Source organism: Ursus arctos, chromosome X, assembly GCF_023065955.2.
Source record: "Ursus arctos isolate Adak ecotype North America chromosome X, UrsArc2.0, whole genome shotgun sequence".
Lineage (NCBI taxonomy): Eukaryota > Metazoa > Chordata > Mammalia > Carnivora > Ursidae > Ursus > Ursus arctos.
In genome coordinates, this window is record NC_079873.1 from 39,484,144 (window position 1) to 39,504,047 (window position 19,904).

General features: G+C 46.3%; 1 protein-coding gene and 1 long non-coding RNA gene across 7 annotated transcripts in view; one reads left to right on the forward strand and one right to left on the reverse strand.

Annotated features, from left to right (window-relative positions):
• LOC113266002 (uncharacterized) overlaps positions 1-2,860 on the reverse strand; it is an 18,687-nt gene extending 15,827 nt beyond the window's left edge. For 2 of the 5 annotated variants that reach the window (XR_007188351.2, XR_007188352.2), the window contains exon 1: positions 2,372-2,860. This is a non-coding gene — a long non-coding RNA (uncharacterized LOC113266002). Of the gene's footprint in view, positions 1-1,084; positions 1,589-2,371 lie in introns of those variants that run through there. The other 3 variants (XR_006411109.3, XR_006411107.3, XR_007188350.2) reach the window with 2 other exon arrangements.
• RGN (regucalcin) lies at positions 1,648-17,686 on the forward strand. Of its 2 annotated transcripts, none has more exons than XM_048213497.2 (7): positions 1,648-1,745; positions 2,574-2,751; positions 4,915-5,097; positions 12,818-13,033; positions 14,937-15,068; positions 15,702-15,856; positions 17,283-17,686. In XM_048213497.2, the coding sequence occupies exons 2-7, from the start codon at positions 2,589-2,591 to the stop codon at positions 17,331-17,333; spliced, it is 900 nt and encodes a 299-aa protein (XP_048069454.1). In that variant the 5' UTR covers positions 1,648-1,745; positions 2,574-2,588; the 3' UTR covers positions 17,334-17,686. The 2 variants fall into 2 exon arrangements, with proteins under 2 accessions (XP_048069454.1, XP_048069453.1); XM_048213496.2 differs by lacking the exon at positions 1,648-1,745 and adding an exon at positions 1,908-2,281.
• Positions 17,687-19,904: the final 2,218 nt, after the last annotated feature.

The window sequence follows — 19,904 nt, forward strand, 5'->3', positions numbered from 1 at the left end:
GAGAGAGATCAATAAGGAGATAGCGCGGGGGCCCTGGCGGGCGCAGTTGGTAAAGCGGGCGACTCTTGATCTCAGGGTCATGAGTTTGAGCCCCACGTCGGGCAGGGAGCCTATGTAAAAAATTAAAATGATAATGATAATGAGGTGGCACTGACCTGGCGTTCAACCCGTACAATAAAATGCACAAATCTCAAGTGTCCCACCGTATGACTTTGGACAGGACGCACTTCTGTGCAACTCAAGCCTCCATTCAGATAGTCTCCATCACCCCAGAAAATTCCCTTAACCCTTTCACGGTTACTCCTGGCTCCCATTTCCCAGAAGCAACCCCCATGTTTACCTCCCTCCCTTCATTTTTTTAAATGTTTTAAACTTGTAGGTTATTTGGAGACAGTATGGACGGCCGGGTAGGCTCTCAAGGGAGAATGTGAAGCTGAGCGCTGCTTAGGATCCTTTATTCCATTTGATTTTTTTTAAATCCAATCAAATAAAGCCTTTTCTCTTCCCCCACCAAAAAACGCTTTGCAAGAGCTGGCCTCCAGCCAGCAGTCTTTCTTTCTCCCGCTAGAAAAAGGGTGGATTTGTTTAACCGCTTTGTTCTTTCCTTTTTAACCTGCTTGTGTTTAACTGGACCCTCGACCCCAATCTGTTAGGCATTCTAACAATTTTTCTTGTTTAAGTAAGAGATAAACTTTAGCTCTCCGTCCAAACTCCGAGGCTGCGGCTCACCGGGCTCCAAGCCTCTGCCCCGCCCCCCTCCCCGCCACCCCCATCCCGGGTGGCTTTGCAGGATTCTTCCAGGAGCCACGGAGGAGGGGGACAGCGTTGGGGGTTGCGTCCCCAGCCCGCACCTCCAGGCTGCTGCCACCCGCCTGCCGAGCGGCCGCGTCCCCCACCCAGCCCTCCGGCTCTCCTGCTTGACCTTTGCGCCTTCTGGAAGTCACCAGCTCGGTGAGTGCCGAGGTCGCGCCAGCCTCTCCGCCCGCTCCCCAGGGAGGAAGGATCTGGCCACAGCCGATCCAAAGTCGCTGGGGCAGGCTGGAAGGAGACCGCCCCCCGCCCCCGCCCCCGCCTACCCGGGTACCTGGGCCCCGCGCGCGCCCCACTTGGCCGGCCCGGGGACGAGGCGGGCTCGACCTTCAGCTTCTCGGGGCCTCGCGGTCGCCCGAAGCTGCAGCGGCGCCACCGGACTGTGCCAAGGCCCCTCCGCCGCACACGTACGGCAGATGAAGCGTGGGCACCTGCCGCCGCGTGCCCGCTCCCCGGGGCCCCGGCCGCCAGGCTCCGACGCCGGGGCAGGGAGGGACAGCTGCGGGCCCCGGGCCCCCGGCTGGCAGGCCGGAGCTCCGGGTTAAAAGTCGCTATTGCCAAAGTCCCGCATCTGATCCTGGGCCTTAATCTCAGATCGATAACATGAAGGCCTTTGGAGCCCGTGCCAAATTTTCACAGCCAGCGAGGACTGCAAATGCTAGGACGCTGGCTTCAGGATTTAAGATTTGATACGTGTTTCTTACATTAAAAAAAAAAAGTTACGTGTCGAAGGGAATATGAAACCAAAGATTACTTTCCTTTCCCCCCGTCATGCATTCGCCCATGCGTGGATGAGAGCACTGCCTTCCAAGCAGCAAGGCGCCTGCGGAAAGGTTGACGATGCAGACAATGTGGGTCGGCATCTGGGCAGAGTTCGGGAAAGAGAGGAGGCTCTGAAAAGTTGCCTCGTTTTCCTCTCCCCCGGGCTTTCTTAGGTAATGTGGTTTTTTTTTTTCTTCTTCTCTGACAATTTTTGTCTGTCTTCTCCCTGTTCGCTGGTCACACTCTGGCCTAAACCCGCAGAGTAGAATGTTCCCTCCTGTGGAGTTCAAGACTCCTTGCCAAACTGGCAGAATGCCTTCCCGGGGTGGCAAGAAATAGCCAAGCGGCTGTCAGTTCCTCCGGTGGCGCCCAGCCCTTGTCCTCTTCTCCAGCCTTTCCATGGTGCCAAGTCGAAAAGGGGTGTCAAGTCTAATTTCGTGTATTATCACTGATAAACATATTTCTAAAAATGCACTTCAGAAAAATGCAGAGTGGGAAGGTTCTGGCCTTTGAGCCGTCGTCGGAGAAGGGAATCGGCAGCATCAGGGGATGGGGGAGGGCAGCAGGAGCTGGTGACCTGCAGGCGGGGGAGGGGCCACCAATGAGGGAGCTGCCTGCCCCCCCCCACCTTCGGGGGCTAGGGCGCAGGCATAAAGGGCGGCCTTCCCTCCCCGGAGCAGCCAGCTCTTCGAGGGTCACGGACACCAAGGTAGGGATATTGGGGTGCTGTGGGTTTTATCTCTCTTTTTTAAAGACAGCTTGAAAACGCGCCCAGGTAAGTCGATGGAAGATGCCTCACCTTAGGGACGATCAGCCCTTTCTTCATTCTCCTGTCTCTTCCTGCCACATCGCCTATTTCGTTCAGATTGAGAGAACGTGTTTTTCCAGTTCTGAGAAAAACTCAGTCTGTATTGGGATCTTACCAGGGCCTTAAGCCAGGTGTTTTGTTGAATTTGCTCCACGTGACTACATTTTCCCTCGATCTCTGCTACCTTCCGCAGAGCTCCCCGTTGACCATGTCTTCCATTAAGATCGAGTGTGTTTTGCGGGAGAACTGCCGGTGTGGGGAGTCTCCGGTGTGGGAGGAGGCATCCAACTCGCTGCTCTTCGTAGATATTCCTGCAAAAAAGGTTTGCCGGTGGGATTCGCTCAGCAAGCGCGTGCAGCAAGTGACTGTGGGTAAGGATGAAGGCCCCACTGTGCCCAGACAGCCATCTTTTCCCTGGGGACCCAGGAAGGGGGGTCCCCTGATGTGTCATTCCCCGGAGAACTTGTAGAAGCCTACTGGATACGCTTTAAAACTTCTGGATGGTCAGGCTCTCTCAAACCACACTCTGTGTCCCCCCCACTTGGACTTGGACCCAGGAGTAAATTCTGGATGGTCCGTGGGGTGAGGGGGACAGTCCCCATCTGGTGTTGCTGACAGGCACGGAGAAGCTTTCCTTAACAGCTTCAGATCACGGCTTTTAAGGTCGGAGACCCCGTTTGCGGCACAGCGAAGGCTGTCTGCCCTGGGTCAGGCCAAGCCCTTAATTGGCAAAAGAAAAGAAAAAAACGAGTATGTCCCTTCTTTGAATGTAAAAAGAAGAGCTTTCGGATTTAGAAAGCATCAACCAGGACTATCTGTTCACCGAAAAAATCAGATTCATCACAAATTCCGAGGGCCTTTGAATGTGATTCTGTTTATGGCCCTGTGATTCCCAGAGGAGGGGTTTCTCATTCTCTGGCCCAAGTGTAGGAGTTTGATTAGAGATAAGGAAGCTTCTTGTTTTGTGTTAATGCGAAGAGATACCAGGAATTCCTGTGACCTTGGGGCAGTCTCATCCCAAAACAGGCAACCTCAAACTTTTTCTTTTTCTTTTTTTTAATGAGAGAGAACAGCTGCTTTTTTTTTTAAAGATTTTATTTATTTATTCGACAGAGATAGAGACAGCCAGAGAGAGAGGGAACACAAGCAGGGGGAGTGGGAGAGGAAGAAGCAGGCTCATAGCAGAGGAGCCTGATGTGGGGCTCGATCCCATAAAGCCGGGATCACGCCCTGAGCCGAAGGCAGACGCTTAACCGCTGTGCCACCCAGGCGCCCCGAGAGAACAGCTTTTTAAGTCACCCAGGGATGTGAGTACGACTAGCGGCCAGAGCCGGTCCTTCCCTAGTCTCTTTTTGCCAGCATGCAGACATTAGGGGTATATTCCCACCCCTAATCTGCAGCCACCCCCAAACCATGGAAAGGGCTTATGATATCGGTTCACTTAGGAAGTTACAGAAGTGACCTGACAAGTCTCGGGGCACAGGTCGGGATCCACGAAGAGAATGTGACCCTCCCAGGACTGTCCTGCAGATTCCCTGGGTCCCTCAGTTGGCTGCAGTCAACTTTTGAATGGGGCTTTGAGCTAAGAGCTGCTCCCAGAGTACCCAGCGCCTTGCACTGCCCAAATAGGTGCTTGGAAAACGTTTCCAAGGGACCAACTCTTGGTTTTGGCTCAGGTCATGATCTCGGGGTCTTGGGATCAAGCCCCGAGTTGGGCTCCCCACTCAGGAGTGAGCCCGCTCCTTCCTCTCCCTCTGCTCCTCCTCCCCCACTTTCTCTTTCAAGTAAATAAGATCTTAAAGAAAATGTTTTCCAAATAAATTCTTTTTAAAAAAGATTTTATTTATGTATTTGTCAGAGAGAGAGCAAACACAAGCAGGGGAGCAGCAGAGGGAGAGGGAGAAGCAGGCTCCCCACTGAGCAAGGAGCCCGATGTGGAGCTCGATCCCAGGACCCTGGGATCATGTCCTGAGCCGAAGGTAGATGCTTAACCAAATGAGCCACCCAGGCGCCCCACAACTTTGAATTAAATACATAAAATAGGGCCCCTTAAAAAAGACAAGCCCTGGATCAGAGGGAGAGAGAGAGGTCGCAATACCTAGCTGCCGAAACTACACACGGTTTGTGTCCGAATTTCCTGGAGATACGTGAATCAAGCATGGCTTGCTCCATGACAGCTGCTCTGAACTCCCCCTCTCCCCCCATCCCAGTTAGGGACACCCCCCTCCCGCCCTTTGAACTTGATGTGGCGCCTGCCTCAGTGTATGGTGTCTGCGACCATGTGACTGCCCTGCCTTTCCCACTAGACTAGAAGCTTCCAGAAGAGTGGGCTTTCATTCACCTTTCTATCTCTGCTGCCCAAGGGTACTGCTCAGCAAATACACTGGGTTCTGTAGCCTTCACCATTCAGCAGAAGGGAGAGGGCACTCGCATCATCAAAAGAGCCGGAATCCTCTTAGAGATGCCAGGTGGCGGGATGCCCGTGGGCTGCTGTCCACCTGCTGTCTTCTGATTGCTGGCTTTTGCCCCTGCAGAGGCCCCCGTCAGCTCCGTGGCCCTTCGCCAGGGAGGAGGCTATGTCGCCACCATTGGAACAAAGTTCTGTGCTTTGAACTGGGAGGATCGGTCCGCGGTTGCCCTGGCCACGGTGGATAAAGACAAGAAGAACAATCGGTTCAATGATGGGAAGGTGGATCCCGCTGGGAGATACTTCGCGGGTACGCACGCTTTATCTCGAGCCGTATTGACCGAGCTTGGGAGAACAGCGGGACTTAGGAATGTCTCTCAGTTGTCGGGGTAAAACGTTACTCATAATGCGTCTTGGGTTCTTCTTTTCTCATTACTTGAGTTGCTTTTCACTTAAAAAAAAAAATCCCAAGGGGCACCTGGCTGACTCTGTCGGGAGAGCGTGTGACTCTCGATCTTGAGGTGGTGAGTTCGAGTCCCACGTGGAGGTAGAGTTTACTTAACAAAAATGTAAAAACAAACAAAGTCTATTAAAAATTGTTAAAAATAATTAATTTGATTTAATTTAAAATAACTTAAAACTTTTTAAAATCCCACGAGAAAAGCTTCAGAAATACTCCTTTCAATTTCTGACTCTGGCAGAGACTAAAATATGCGTGGTACTTTTGTAGTTTAAATGAGCTTTATTTTTTAATTTTAAAGATTTTATTTATTTCTTTGACAACACAAGCAGGAGGAGAGGCAGAGGGAGAGGGTGAAGCAGCCTCTCCACTGAGCAAGGAGCCCTATCCAGGGCTCGATCCCAGGACCCTGGGATCATGACCCGAGCTGCAGGCAGATGCTTAAGCAACTGAGCCACCCAGGTGCTCCTAAATGAGCTTTAAAACAGAGGCTTTGTGGTTGCTGGTGATCTTTAAATTGGAAATAATTTCAAATTTACAGGAAAAAAAAGTAAAAATAGTACAAACAACACCTGTCTCCCCTTTACCAAGATTCACCTATTGTCAGCGTTTCGTCCCATTTGCTCGCTCGCTCTCTGTATAATCATACTTTTCTCCAGAATCATTTGGAAGTAAGTTGCATCTATCACATGCCTTAACCCCGAAAAATACTTCTGCGGGAATTTCCCAGGAAAAACGACATACCGTCGCATGACCACAGTACAGCTATCACCTTAAAGAAGTTTAACATCGTTGCAGTTTTTCCTGATGTACTAGCTATACTCCAGTTTTGTCCATGAACCAAATAATGTCCTTTACAGCGTATTTTACCCTCCGGTGCAGGGTCCAGTCTGGGATTATGTATTGCATTTAGTTGACGTGTCTCTTTAAACCTCTTTTGTCTGGGACAGAACACAGCCTTTCTGGTTTTTTTATGACACTGTTGTGTTTGAAGAATACAGTGCCACACAACTCCCCCCATTTAATAGAATATTCCTCACGTTCCTCTTATTTTTGTGTTTGTCTAATGTTTCCTTGTGATTAGATTGATGCCGGACATTTGTCGCTAGAACACTGCAGAGGTGACGCTCTGTCTCTGTCCAGGTATCCCACCTGGATACCATGTCTCTCGTGGGTGATGTTAGTGTTGATCACCTGGCCACGTTCTTCTCAGATCCCTCTACTGCATAGTTACTATTTTTTCAAAGATCGGATTTATTTTATTTTATTTTATTTTATTTTATTTTATTTTAAAGATTTTATTTATTTATTCAACAGGATAGAGACAGCCAGCGAGAGAGGGAACACAAGCAGGGGGAGAGGGAGAGGAAGAAGCAGGCTCCTAGCGGAGGAGCCTGATGTGGGGCTCGATCCCATAACGCTGGGATCACGCCCTGAGCCGAAGGCAGATGCTTAACTGCTGTGCCACCCAGGCGCCCCAGAAGATCGGATTTATTTTAGAGAGAGAGGGCAGAGGGGCAGAGGAGCAAGGAGAGGGACAAGCAGACTCTGCCCTGAGCACAAGCCCATCATAGGGCTCGATCTCACCACCCTGAGATCGTGACCTGAGCCGAAAACAAGAGTCGGAGGCTTAACCGACTGAGCCACCCAGGCGCCTCCATAGTTACTATTTTTAATTGTAATGTATAAACATTTTGTGGGGGTTATTGGTTATCTATTGCTGTGTGACAAATTACCCTGAAATTCAGTGGCTTAAAATAACAAACATTTTTTATCTCACATAGTTTCTGAAGGTTAAGAATCTGGATGTGAGTTAGCCAGATGGTTCTAGTTCAGGGCTCTACCGTGAAGTTGCCGTCAAGCTGTTGGCCGGGGGCTGTTGCCTCTGAAGGGGGTCTGTCAAGGGGCCTGGAGGATTCGTGTCTAGGCTCACTCACATGGGGTCGGCAGGGGGCTTCAGTTCCTTACCACATGGGCCTCTCCATAGGGCTGCTGTGCACATGGCTTCCCCAGGGCCAGTGATGAGAGAGGAGAGAATGAGGACACCCAAGACAGAGGCTACGGTCTTATAACCAATCTCAGAAGTGACATAACGTCATTTCTGCCATGTGCTCTTGGTCACACGATGATAGAAGGGATCATTCTGGAAGGCAGGGATCATTCGGGGCCATCTTGGAGGCTGGCTACAGCACTGGGGGAGATACTTTAAGACCGATCAAATATCCTGGTCCTCGTCAAAACGTCTCCCTTGGGTTTTACATTTGTTGATGACTCTTGCTTGAACCAATGTTGACTATGATGGAGAATGGCTTACGTCCAGCTTTCCGTGAATGTTAACTCTAGCCCAATTAAATAATGCATTTCACGTATGTTCTCATTTACTTCCCCTCAAAACAAGTTAGCCAGAGTCGATTCCAAATCCCTGCTCTTTCCACCTCCCCGTCCCCTCACGTTCTTGCTGCCATGGCTCCATTCACTCTCAGCATGGAAGTTTCCTGAGGTCTGAGCAACCGGCTATGGCTTGTTCCCCGTCTTCCCGGGCTTTACACAACCACAGATCTAGTCCAGGACAGGTCGAAAGATTAAAGATGAGAATCTGTTGGAAGCCCTTCTGCCACTGATTTCTGCAGGACAAGGAAATAGGATTGGATACCCTACATGCCATTGAAATTGAGTTTCTCTCTCCCTTACGGCTATAGTTCACAGTTCTGTGGCACTTTGTGAGACACAATAAAGGAGTCCTCAGAAGCCTGAGTCCTTAGCCTGAAGTCTCCAGTTCTTAATTTGTGCCCTGAGGAGACCCCTTAAAATTGTAGGCATTATTGTGGGTGTACAGACGGGTCTTGCACATCTGCCGAAAGCACCGAGAACCCTTTTCTAGAGAGTTCGTAGCTTTCAGCAGGTGCTAGGAGGTGTCCCTGGACCAGAAAAGGGTAGGGTCATTTGATAGTCAGGATGGAGTCTCGAGGTGGTGGGTAGAATCCTGAAGGTGTCCCCACATCCAAGGTCTGGCCTGTCTGTGTCCACTACGAGGTAGTGACGTATAAGCCAGGGCTCCATCTTGTTCTTTCCCACTAAGGTAGAACCTTTTCCAAGCAGTGCAGAATTCACATCCATGTTCCAGGCATCTCTTCCTGTGAGGCAGACAGTGGGGAGGAATATTAGTGAAACAAACGCAACAGCCCATAGCTGTCTCCTCAGGGCAGGAAACTGCTGCGTGAACATCTTCTGCCCTGAGAGGGAGGATTTATCCTGTCTTGCTTGCTCTTCAGGCTTCCCAACTTTTGTCTATTTTCCTTTAACCCACTCTTATTTCAGATGGAACTTGGTACACTAGATGAACTTTCCAGTTTCTTCATTACAGTCGAATTCTGCTCTGTCCCCCAAGATCACACTCAAGTCTAAGTGAATATCCGATGTGCACTTGAGAAGAACGTGTGCTCCGCTGCTGTTGAGTGGGGTGTTCGGTAAATGTCACTTAGATCGGTTGATGCTGTTCAGTTTATTTCTTTGCTGATTTTTCTATCTACTTGTATCTATTACTGAGAGAGGGATGCTGACATCTCCAACTGTAATTATGGATTTGTCTATTTCTCTTCAGTTCTGATTTTTGCTTTGTGTATTTTCAAGCTCTGTTGTTAAGCACCTACAAGTTCAGGATTTCTACGTCGCCTCAGTGAACTGACCGTTTTCACCATATGGAGGACCTCTGTGTGTCCCTGATAGTTTTCGTTGCCCTAAGTATATTTTGTCTGATGTTAACATAGCCCCTCCAGCTAACATTTTAATCAATATTTGCATGGTGTAGCTTTTCCCATCCTTTCACTTTTACACGATCTATATCATTATATCTGAAGTGAGTTTCTTAAGGCCAGCAAACAGTTGGATTTTTAAAAAATTCATCTTAACAGTATCTTAGTTTGTGTATCTAGATTATTTACGTTTAGTGTAATTATTAATATGCTTTGACTTAGATCTACCATGTTGTTACTTGTTTTCTCTTCGTTCCTTCTGCATTTTTTGTCTTCCGCTTCCCTTTTCCTGCCTCCTTTTGGGCTGCGTGAATCTTCTTTTGGAATTCGATTTTAATTTATTTATGGTGATCTTTCACTGTATCTCTCTATTTCGTTTTTTAAGGGCTTCTGAAGGGATTGCAAAATATACAGTTAACTTTTTGCAGTCTATCTAGAACCAAGATTTTACCACTTCAATTGATTATCGCTTCTTTATGCTATGGTTGCCTCTATATATGTACATATAAATCCTGTCAGAAAAATGTAATTTTTGCTTTTAACCATCAGAAATATTTTAAAGAACTGGGGCACCTGGCTGGCTCAGTTGGTGGAGTTTGCGACTCTTGATCTCGGGGTGGTGAGTTCAAGGCCCACGTTGGGTATAGAAATTACTTCAAAATAAAAAATTTTAATCTCCTCCAGTCCCATCCATGTTGCTGCAAATGTTGTGAAATCATTCTTTCTGATGGCTGAGTAATATTCCATTGTATATCTGGACCCCATCTTCTTAATCCAGTCATCTGTTGAAGGGCATCTCGGCTCCTTCCATGATTTAGCTATTGTGGACAATGTTGCTATGAACATTGGGGTGCATATGGCCCTTCTCTTCACTACGTCTGTATCTTTGGGATAAATACCCAGTAGTGCAATTGCTGGATCATAGGGTAGCTCAATTTTTAACTTTTTAAAGGACCTCTACACTGTTTTCCAGAGTGGCTGTACCAACTTGCATTCCCACCACCAATGTAGGAGGGATCCCCTTTCTCCACATCCTCTCCAACAATTGTTGTTTCTTGCCTTGTCAATTTTTGCCATTCTAACTGATGTAAGGTGGTATCTCAATGTGGTTTTGATCTGAATTTCCCTGATGGCTAATGATTTTGGTTTCACTCATTTATGGAACATAAGAAATAGGAAGATCGGTAGGAGAAGGAAGGGAAGAACGAAGGGGGATAAATAGAAGGGGGAATGAACCATGAGAGACTATGGACTCTAGGAAACAAACTGAGAGATTCAGAGGGGAGGAGGTGGGGGATCGGGATAGGCCAGTGATGGGTAGTAAGGAGGGCACGTATTGTATGGTGCACTGGGTGTTATATGCAAGTAATGAATCATGGAACTTTACATCAAAAACTAGGGATGTACTGTATGGTGACTAACATAACATAATAAAAAATTATTATAAAAAATAAAAAATCTTAAGAAAAATAAAATCTTTAACAACAACAACAAAAACACTTTCAAGAACTAAAGAGGAGAAGAACAGCCTATTGCATTTACTATCTCTGTTGCTCTTCCTTCATTCCGATGTTCCAAGATGCCTTTTCGTATCTTCCCCTTCCCTTTAGCAATTCTGTTAGAGCAGGTCTGCTGGCTGTGAAGTTTCCCAGTTGTACTTGATGTGAGAATATCTTTATTTCACCTTCATTCTTGAAAGATATTTTCACTGAATATAGAATTCTAGGCTGACACTTTTTTTTTCTTTTAGCAGATGAAAAATGGGTCCCTTCAAGGGCGCCTCGGTGGCTCAGTCGGTTAAGCATCCGACTCTTGATGTCAGCTCAGGTCTTGATCTCAGGGTCATGAGTTCAAGCCCCCATGTTGGGCTCCATGCTCGGCAAGGAGCCAGCTTTAGAAAAAAGAAAAAGGAAAAAAAAAAAGCATCACTTCCTTCTGACCTCCATGGCTTCTCATGAAAAAATCAACAGTGATTGAAATCATTATTCTTCTATATGTCATTTTTCTTTCTTTCTTAGGGATTTCTATTTGACTTTGGTTTTCAGAATTTTGATTATGATGTGTCTGGGTATAGGTTTCTTTGGGATTATCTCCTGTTTCGGGCTTATGCTGCTTGAATCTGTGGTTTTCTGCAATGATGTTCACATTGGATAATTTCTTTTCTTCATTTTGTTTAAGATTTTAATTTTTTTACAGTAATCTCTAGGCCCAACGTGGGGTTCAAACTCACAACTCCAAGATCAAGAATCACGTGCTCTACTGACTGAGCCGGCCAAGCGCCCCTGGATAATTTCTATTGACCTGTCATTCGCTACACTGCCTCTTTCCTTTGTCATCTCTATCCTGCTAGCAAATCCATCAGACAGTTTATTTCAGTTATTTTTTTTTCTCAGTTCTAAAATTTTTATTTGGCTGGTTTTTGTGTCTTCGACTTCTTTGCCTTGCCAAGTATAGTGGATGGTATCCTAGACCTTTTGACTATTTCTTTGAGACCCTAGGTCTTGTTTAAATCCTATGCAGAATGTTGATATATTTGTCCTCATAAGCAATCTATATATGTTTAGGTTCAGAAGGTTTAACAGAAAAGCTCCAGCCTGCTCTCTCTGAGGTGCCATTAGGATCTGGCCCACATGTGGGCCACTCCGTGGCTGGCCTGAGACTTAGGAGTTTAACCACAGCTGCATTCTCAGTCTTTGGTATGCTAATTAGAACCAGATTCGTGCGCATACAAGTAGAAGATGAGCCCAGGAGATCATAAACAGCTTTATGGAATTGCATTCCTGAACAATGTCCCTCTTGACTATCTCCAGGTACTTTCCATTTTCCTGGAGCTGTCCTTGTCATTTGTCCAGCCTGAAACCACCCATTTCTAGGACGGTGCTGTCTCCAGGGCCAAGCAGCAGCAGAAGGGGGGGGGGAGGGTGGATAAAACCACACGTAAAAGCAGCAGTATTTGGCTCTGCCCTTCTGGAGCCACAGCTTCACCCCGTTGGAGAGGAATGTCCCCTTCCCCTGAGTCTTGATTCCTGCAGTTTCCTGTTGTCCACCACTCTGCTGTTACTACCCTTGCTGCAGGATAGCCTGAGGACCGGAGAAAGGAGTGGAAAAGAACCAGGGCATTTCTTCCACTCTCCGAGCCTCAGGAGTTTCCTCTTCTGCTCCTTGAGCCAGATTGAGAGGGTTTCTCTTGGCTCTCTGTCTTCCCCACAGTGCTCACGTCCAGGTTGCGGGCTGCATCGAGTTCAGGCTGGGACATACTGGGGAATATAATGGAGACCTCGCCACCAGTTAGGCGGCCCTGCAAATTCTACTGTTCTTCCCCGAGCTGCCCGATTCATTTCCTTTTCAGAGTTTCTCAAATAGCTCCACTGGCTGTTTTGTCCAGATTGTATAGTCGCGCTCAGTGGGAGAAAGTGGGGTTGGTGGAGATGTAGTCCTTCTTATCCGGAACCGGACCTGTCAGTGTAATTTTCATTTGCATCATAAGCAAGGTAGTTGTCATATAAAGATGGTATTCATTCATTCGTCAGAGAGTGAGCACAAGCAGGGGGAGCGGCAGGCAGAGGGAGAAGCAGGCTCCCTGCTGAGCAAGGAGCCCCATGCGGGACTCGAGCCCGGGACCCTGGGATCATGACCCAAGCCCAAGGCAGATGCTTCACTGACTGAGCCACCCAGGCATCCTGTTGTCATTTTCTTTTTAATATAGAACCCAGATTCCTCGATTCAGTGATGGGAAAGGAACCCTGGTCATAAAAGATGGTGTAGGGCATGGGGCAAGGTGTTGTGGAGCTAAACTCAGTGCTTTTGGGGTCTTGTAGGCACCATGGCTGAGGAGACGGCCCCCGCGGTCCTGGAGCGGCACCAGGGGTCCCTCTACTCCCTCTTTCCTGACCACCACGTGGAGAAGTATTTTGACCAGGTGGACATCTCCAATGGTTTGGATTGGTCCCTGGACCACAAAATCTTCTACTATATTGACAGCCTGTCCTACTCCGTGGACGCCTTTGACTACGACCTGCAGACAGGAAAGATCTGTACGTACTTTTTCATTCTTTTTCTTAATACTGCTGGGAGTGTGTTTTTCGTCTGTGTATAACTAGGAAGCTGCCTCTTCCTCGACTCGTATGAAAAGGCCCTTACTTGGCAAAGAACTGGCCGATGTGATGATTCCAACGTAGTCATAATTACCCAAACTCGACTATGCTGACAGTCAAACCATGGCCCTCAACACACCTAACCATGGCCACCGTCGGCGTAACGTGAATAGATCCTTATCCCCCTTCTTGCCACCATCCCTAGAAAGAGGCTCACTGTGCAATGGACCCTGTTCGACAAGAGGCGCCTATCGGCCAGTAATGCCCAGCAGAGCGAGATAAAGGAATGGCAAGTTAAGGTTTGAGGTTGAAATTGCTCCTTCGTACTTGAGTTAACCAGAGGCAAATACTCAGAGACGAATTAATAATCTTCCAGAATGGAAGAGTTTACAAAGTAGCTGCAGAGTGGTCAATCCCATCCGTGGGCTCGACGCGAGCTAGAGCTGGAAACTGGGAGGGAAGGAATTCTCGAGAAGAATTTAGAAGGGAGCACTTGAAACTGTTTTGTGAAAGGTGCCAAACCGCAAGAGCAAAACCAATAATAAAAGGGACTTGGAAAAAAAAAATCACAAGACTCTCGTGTAGATTTAACGAGAGGCAAGTTACTTCAGGACAGATGTTTTGCTTTGAAATACAGAGCGCTCTTTTTTATGACTGTTTTTACCCATTTTTACTGACACATGGTTTTAACATTTTTTTTTTCCATTATGTCTCGATGCGATTACTATAATGACCAGAATTTTGTAGTGTAAAGTTCTCTGGGGTTTGATGGTTTTTTGGTATACTGTGATTCCCCCTTCTGGGCCAGCCAGTTGGCTCCCCAATACCCCTCCTTTCAGAAATAAGCTCTTTAATACTGAATTTTGATAAGATGATTTTGGAGCATTGGGTCGGGCAGAAACAACGCGAACGTCTGACTACTTTTTGTGTATGAACCGTTCATATGGTACCATTAAGTTGCCTTCTAGACCTTGGACTTCATCACAAAGTCGGCATTTTTATAAGGAAAACAGCAAAGGTCTAACCACAGACCGAAATGTATCCAAGGTGGGTGTGCAGACCTTCAGTTCGGGTCAACCTCAAAAAGAACTATGGGTATTTTATTAAGAATTCTACTTCCTTTCAGGGGCGCCTGGGGGGCTCAGTCGGTGAAGCATCTGCCTTCGGCTCAGGTCATGATCCCAGGGTCCTGGGATCGAGTCCGGAGTGGGATCGAGTCCGGAGTCGGGCTCCCTGCTCAGCAGGGAGTGTGCTTCTCCCTCTCCCTCTGCAGCTCCCCCTGCTTGTGTGCTCACGCATGCAGTCTCTGTCAAATAAATAAAATCTTAAAAAAAAATTCTACTTCCTTTTCTTCTCTCCTCCCCTGAAAGCTTATACAGATATGTCTGTACCCAGACTAAAGAGAATGTAATCGCCCTCCAAATCATGTAAAAATCCTTTGTTGAGGAGTGCCCACTCATGCTTCTGGACATTTTTGCTTTTTTAAAAAAAAGTTTTTTTTAAAGATTTTATTTATTTATCTGAGAAAGAAAGCACAAGCAGAGGGAGAGGCAGAGGGAGAAGCAGACTCCCCCCACTGAACCAGGGAGCCTGAATCAGGACTCGATCCCAGGACCCTGGGATCATGACCTGAGCCAAAGGCAGACGCTTCACCGACTGAGCCCCCCAGGCGCCCTGGACATTTTTGTCGTAGAGTTAGGAATTCTTCTGAACCGTCCCACATGCCAGGCCCTGGATACGCAGAAGAGATCAGGATAGACAGCTTGAGAGCTCCTTGTCTGATGCTCGGTATTGAGTGGCCTGTTGTTTTGTCGTGTGTGTTTGTTTGTTTTTTTAACCCTAGCCAACCGCAGAAGTGTTTATAAGCTGGAGAAAGAAGAGCAGATTCCAGATGGAATGTGTATCGATACGGAGGGGAAGCTCTGGGTGGCCTGCTACAATGGAGGAAGAGTGATTCGTTTAGATCCTGAGACAGGTAGGCCTGCAGCAAAATTAAAAAAAAAAATCCCTGCCATGTCTAGAAAAAACGAGACACTAGCGACTAGAGAAACTTCGTTCCTAGTAAAGTCACATAGAGATCCATTCAGAGGTCTCAATAGGATGATTTTGGAAATAAAGGCCAAAGATAGGGTCCCAAACTTAAGAGTCAGAACTTCTTTTCCTGTGGAGGTAAATGTTTTTCCCCAAAACAAATTGTCAGGGAAGGTAGGTTAAACACATGGCTGAGGGGCGCCTGGGTGGCTCGGGCGGTTGAGCGTCAGCCTTCGGCTCAGGTCATGAGCTCAGGGTCCTGGGATCGAGTCTGGCATCGGGCTCCTTGCTCAGCAGGGAGCCTGCTTCTCCCTCTGCTTGCCTCTCTCCCTGCTGGTGCGCTCGCACTCTCTCTCTCTCTCTCCCTCTCTCCCTCTCCCTCCCCCTCTCCCCTGCGCAAGCTCTCTGTCAAATGGATAAGTAAAATCTTTAAAAAAACAAAAACAAAAAACATGGTTGAAGTCTGACCTCCACAATCCTTTTTGAATATCCCTAATCCTCTGCAAAGGGTCCGAACGGTTGTGCAGGTTGGAAATGTGCTAGAGCTGGACTTTCAATAAAATATTTGGTGATCTAGGGAAAAGACTCCAGACTGTGAAGTTGCCTGTTGTTAAAACAACTTCATGCTGCTTCGGAGGGAAGGACTACTCTGAAATGTATGTGACCTGTGCCCGGGACGGAACGGACCCCGAGGGTCTTCTGCAGCAGCCTGAAGCTGGTGGAATTTTCAAGGTGATCTGGCTCGCTCTTTTATTTTGAGGGTGAGGTGGGAGGTCCTTAGCTAAGTGAGTGATTATTGCTTTTCCTTTTACGTATTTATGTATTTGAGAGAGACAGTGATCACGAGAGAGCACGAGCCGGGGGTGGGTGGGGCAGAGGGAGAGGGAGAAGCAGACTCCCCACTGAGCAGGGAGCCCGTCGAGGGACTGACTCGATCCCTGGACCCTGGAATCATGACCTGAGCAGAAGGCAGACACCCAACTGACTGAGACACCCAAGCACCCCGATTAGTGCTTTTTCATACTTCCAAAACATAATTCTATTTAGCATTTTTTTTCTAGAGAGAGAGAGAGAGCAGGTATGTGCGCTTGCGCGCTCGAGAGCAAATTAGGCCAGGGAGGGCGGAGGGAGAGGGGGAGAGAGAAAATCTTGAGCAGTCTCCACACCCAGCACAGAGACTGACCCAGGGCTTGATCTCAAGACCCTGAGATCATGACCTGAGCCGAAGGCAGACGCTTAACCAGCCGAGCCACCCAAGCGCCCCTCTATTTAGCATTTTTAAGCTCATCATGCTAGACTTTTAAAAACGTTTTATTTAGATTTCCCAAACATAAGTCCAAGATCATGTGTTTAGCCTACTTTGTGCAGTATTTCGAAACAGTTTTGTGTTTCAATAGTGTTTGCCGAAATTCTGTAAATCAGTAGAATGGGCTTGGAAAACCAGTGTTTGAAACATGCTCATGAGATCAGTTGATTGTTTTGATGCCACAGGAATACCTTTGGGTTTCTTAACTTCTTTTTTGCAACAAAATGAACACTGATAAAAATTATGGACATCTCAGACTGAAAAGAAATAGGAATTGGAACGCCTGGGTGGCTCAGTCGGTTAAGCGTCTGCCTTCGGCTCAAGTCATGATCCCAGGGTTCTGGGATCACATCAAGGTCCCAGATCAGCGGGGAGTCTGTTTCCCCCTCTGCCTGCTGTTCCCCCTGCTTGTGCTCTCTCTCTGACAAATAAATAAAATCTTAAAAAAAAAAAAGAAAAGAAATAGGGAGACGGTAGAAATAAATTCAGTTTTAAATCCAAGTTAATTGCAGACGGTTGCTAGTTGGATTATTACCAATGTGAATAATTGGGTTGGACCTGACCTAATCAGGTAATTCCTTTTTTTTCCCCCATATTGAAGTCTTTATTTTTTTTTATTTTGTTATATTAGTCACCATACAGTACATCCCCAGTTTTTGATGCAATGTTCCATGATTCATTATTTGCATATAACACCCAGTGCACCATGCAATATGTAGGTAATTCCTTTTTATGATAGGAAATAAAACAAGGATAATTGGTGGCTAAATATATTACTATGAATCGTAAAAAATGCTTTTGAAGAATACTTGTGAACTACCTTTTAGCAAAGTTTCTCTCTTTTTTTAACAGATAACTGGCCTGGGGGTCAAAGGAATTCCTCCCTATCCCTATGCGGGATGAGTGGCAGGCCTTCTTTCCTACTGGAGGAACTTTTGAAGACACGTAGAAAATTCTAGAGCTGAAATTTCAATCTAGTTGCAAAAAAATTAAAGAAATGGTATTATTAACAGGGTTAATTTTTTTACGATTTTTAAAAGGGCATCTTAGTAAGGGACAACAGGTAGTTTTGATAACACACTAAAAAGCCTTCTGCAAAGGCTTTATAGAAATACAGAGAATCGTTCAGCTGTCGACCAGCCTCTTGATTCTTTACAGATTGCTAGAAGGGGAGGGGGGGACCATGTCTGTTTTGGATTCCGTTCTTACTATACCTAACGCTCAAGAAAAACTAATAAATAATGGCTTAGTAATCATTTGTTATGATTATGTTCCTTTTTATTTTCATCGTAAGCTTATAAAACACACTACAGTGCTAACCTACCTTCATATTATTCTTCCTACGTGCTATTTTTTGCAAGCTAAAATGTTACTGGAGAATAAGAATTAAACATTGGCAAAATTCGTGGCTCCAACTGCCACCTCATAAGTGTAAAAGCAATATATCACTTTAGAAGATACTTTTTAAAAAATAGCTTTATTGAGGAGTGTCTGGGTGTCTCAGTTGGTTAAGTGTCTGCTTTCAGCTCAGGTCATGATCCCGGGGTCCGGGATCGAGCTCCACGTCGGGCTCCCCAATCAGTAGGGAGCCTGCTTCTCCCTCTCCCACTGACCTTCCCCCCAACTCATGCTCACTCGCGTGCTTTCAAATAAATAAACTCTTTTTAAAAATAGCTTTATTGAGTTACAATTGACCTACACATATTTCAGGTATACAATTTGAAAAATCTGACATGTATACATTAATGAAACCAACACCACAAGCAAGATAATGAATCTGTCCACCACCCCAAGGTTTTCTCTGTGTCCCTTGGTAATCTTTTCATTTGGTCCCTCTGAATGTCTGCCCTCATCCCCAGGAAAACACTGATCTGATTACTGTCACTATTAATTAACCTTAAAATTGAGCAGTGTGATTTCTCCAACTTGTTCTTTTTCAAAATGGTCTTAGCTATTCTAGTTCCTTTGGTCTTCCATATAAATTTTAGAATAGCTTAACTATATCTACAGAGGGCACGTGGGTGGCTCAGTCCTTAAGCGTCTGCCTTCGGTTCAGGTCATGATCCCAGGGTCCTGGGATTGAGTCCCACATCGGGCTCCCTGCTCAGCAAGAAGCCTGCTTCTCCCTTTCCCACTCCCCCTGCTTGTGTTCTCTCTTTCTGTCAAATAAATGAAATCTTCAAAAAAAAAAAAAAAACTATATCTACAGAAAAAAATCATGCCGCAATGGTTTTTTTCTTAAGAGCATGCACACAGGATCCAATGGGGGGGTGGGGGTGGGGGACAGAGGGAGTGGGGGAAAGAGAGAAGCTTAAGCTCCATGCCCAGCCCTGAGCCCAGTGTGGGTCTCGATCTCACCACCCTGAGATCATGACCTGAGCCAAAATCAAGAGTTAAACGCTTGGGGCGCCTGGGTGGCTCAGTTGTTAAGCATCTGCCTTGGGCTCAGGTCATGATCTCAGGGTCCTGGGATCGAGCCCCACATCGGGCTCCCTGCTCAGCAAGAAGCCGCCTTCTCCCTCTCCCACTCCCCCTGCTTGTGTTCCCTCTCTCGCTATGTCTCTGTCTCTCAAATACCTTAAAAAGTTAAATGCTTAACGACTGAGTCACCCAGGCACCCAGTCATGCTGCAATTTTAACTGAAGTTGTTTTAAATCTGTAGAACAATTTGGAGAGAATTGGCATCTTTACCATTTTGAGTCTTCCAGTCCATGAGCACAGTGCATCTTTTCAACTATTTAGGTCTTCTCTGACTTTTTTCAGCACCATTTTGTAGGTCTCAGCATATAGGTCTTGTACATGTTTTGTTAGATTTATATTTGAGAATAATGTGCATTCTGCTGTTATGAATGGAGTGTTTTATAAATGTCAGATTCAGTTGGTCATTGGTGGTGGTCAGTTCTTCTATATCTTTCCTGAGCTTGTCTTCTAGTTTTATCCTTCAATGAGGAAGGATTGTTGAAATCTCTAACTATAGTTTTGGAATTTGTCTGTTACTCTATTCAGTTCTGATAGTTTTGGATTTGTGTATTTGGGAACTCTGTTGTTAGGTGCATACACCTTTAAAATTGTATGTCTTTTCGGTGAATTGACTTTTTTTCAGTATGTAATGTCTTCCTTTAACCCTTGAAAATCCATTGAAATCCATTGAAAATTCGTCATTACATTTTTAAAAAATTTTATCTTTTAAGTAATCTCTATACCCAACATGGGGCTCAGACTTAACAACCCCAAAGTCAAGAGTCAGATGCTTTACTGACTGAGTGGGCTAGGTGCCCCGTCAAGGTTAAATTTTTTGCTTTCAACCATCAAGCATGTTTTGAAGAACTCAAGAAGAAAAGAATAGTCTATTATCTTTACCAAGATATTTACCATTTCTGTTGTTCTTCCTTCATTCCTGATGTTTCAAGTTTCTTTCTGTCTCTTTTTTATTGTCTGAAGAAATTCCTTTAACAGTTCTTTTAGAGTAGGTCT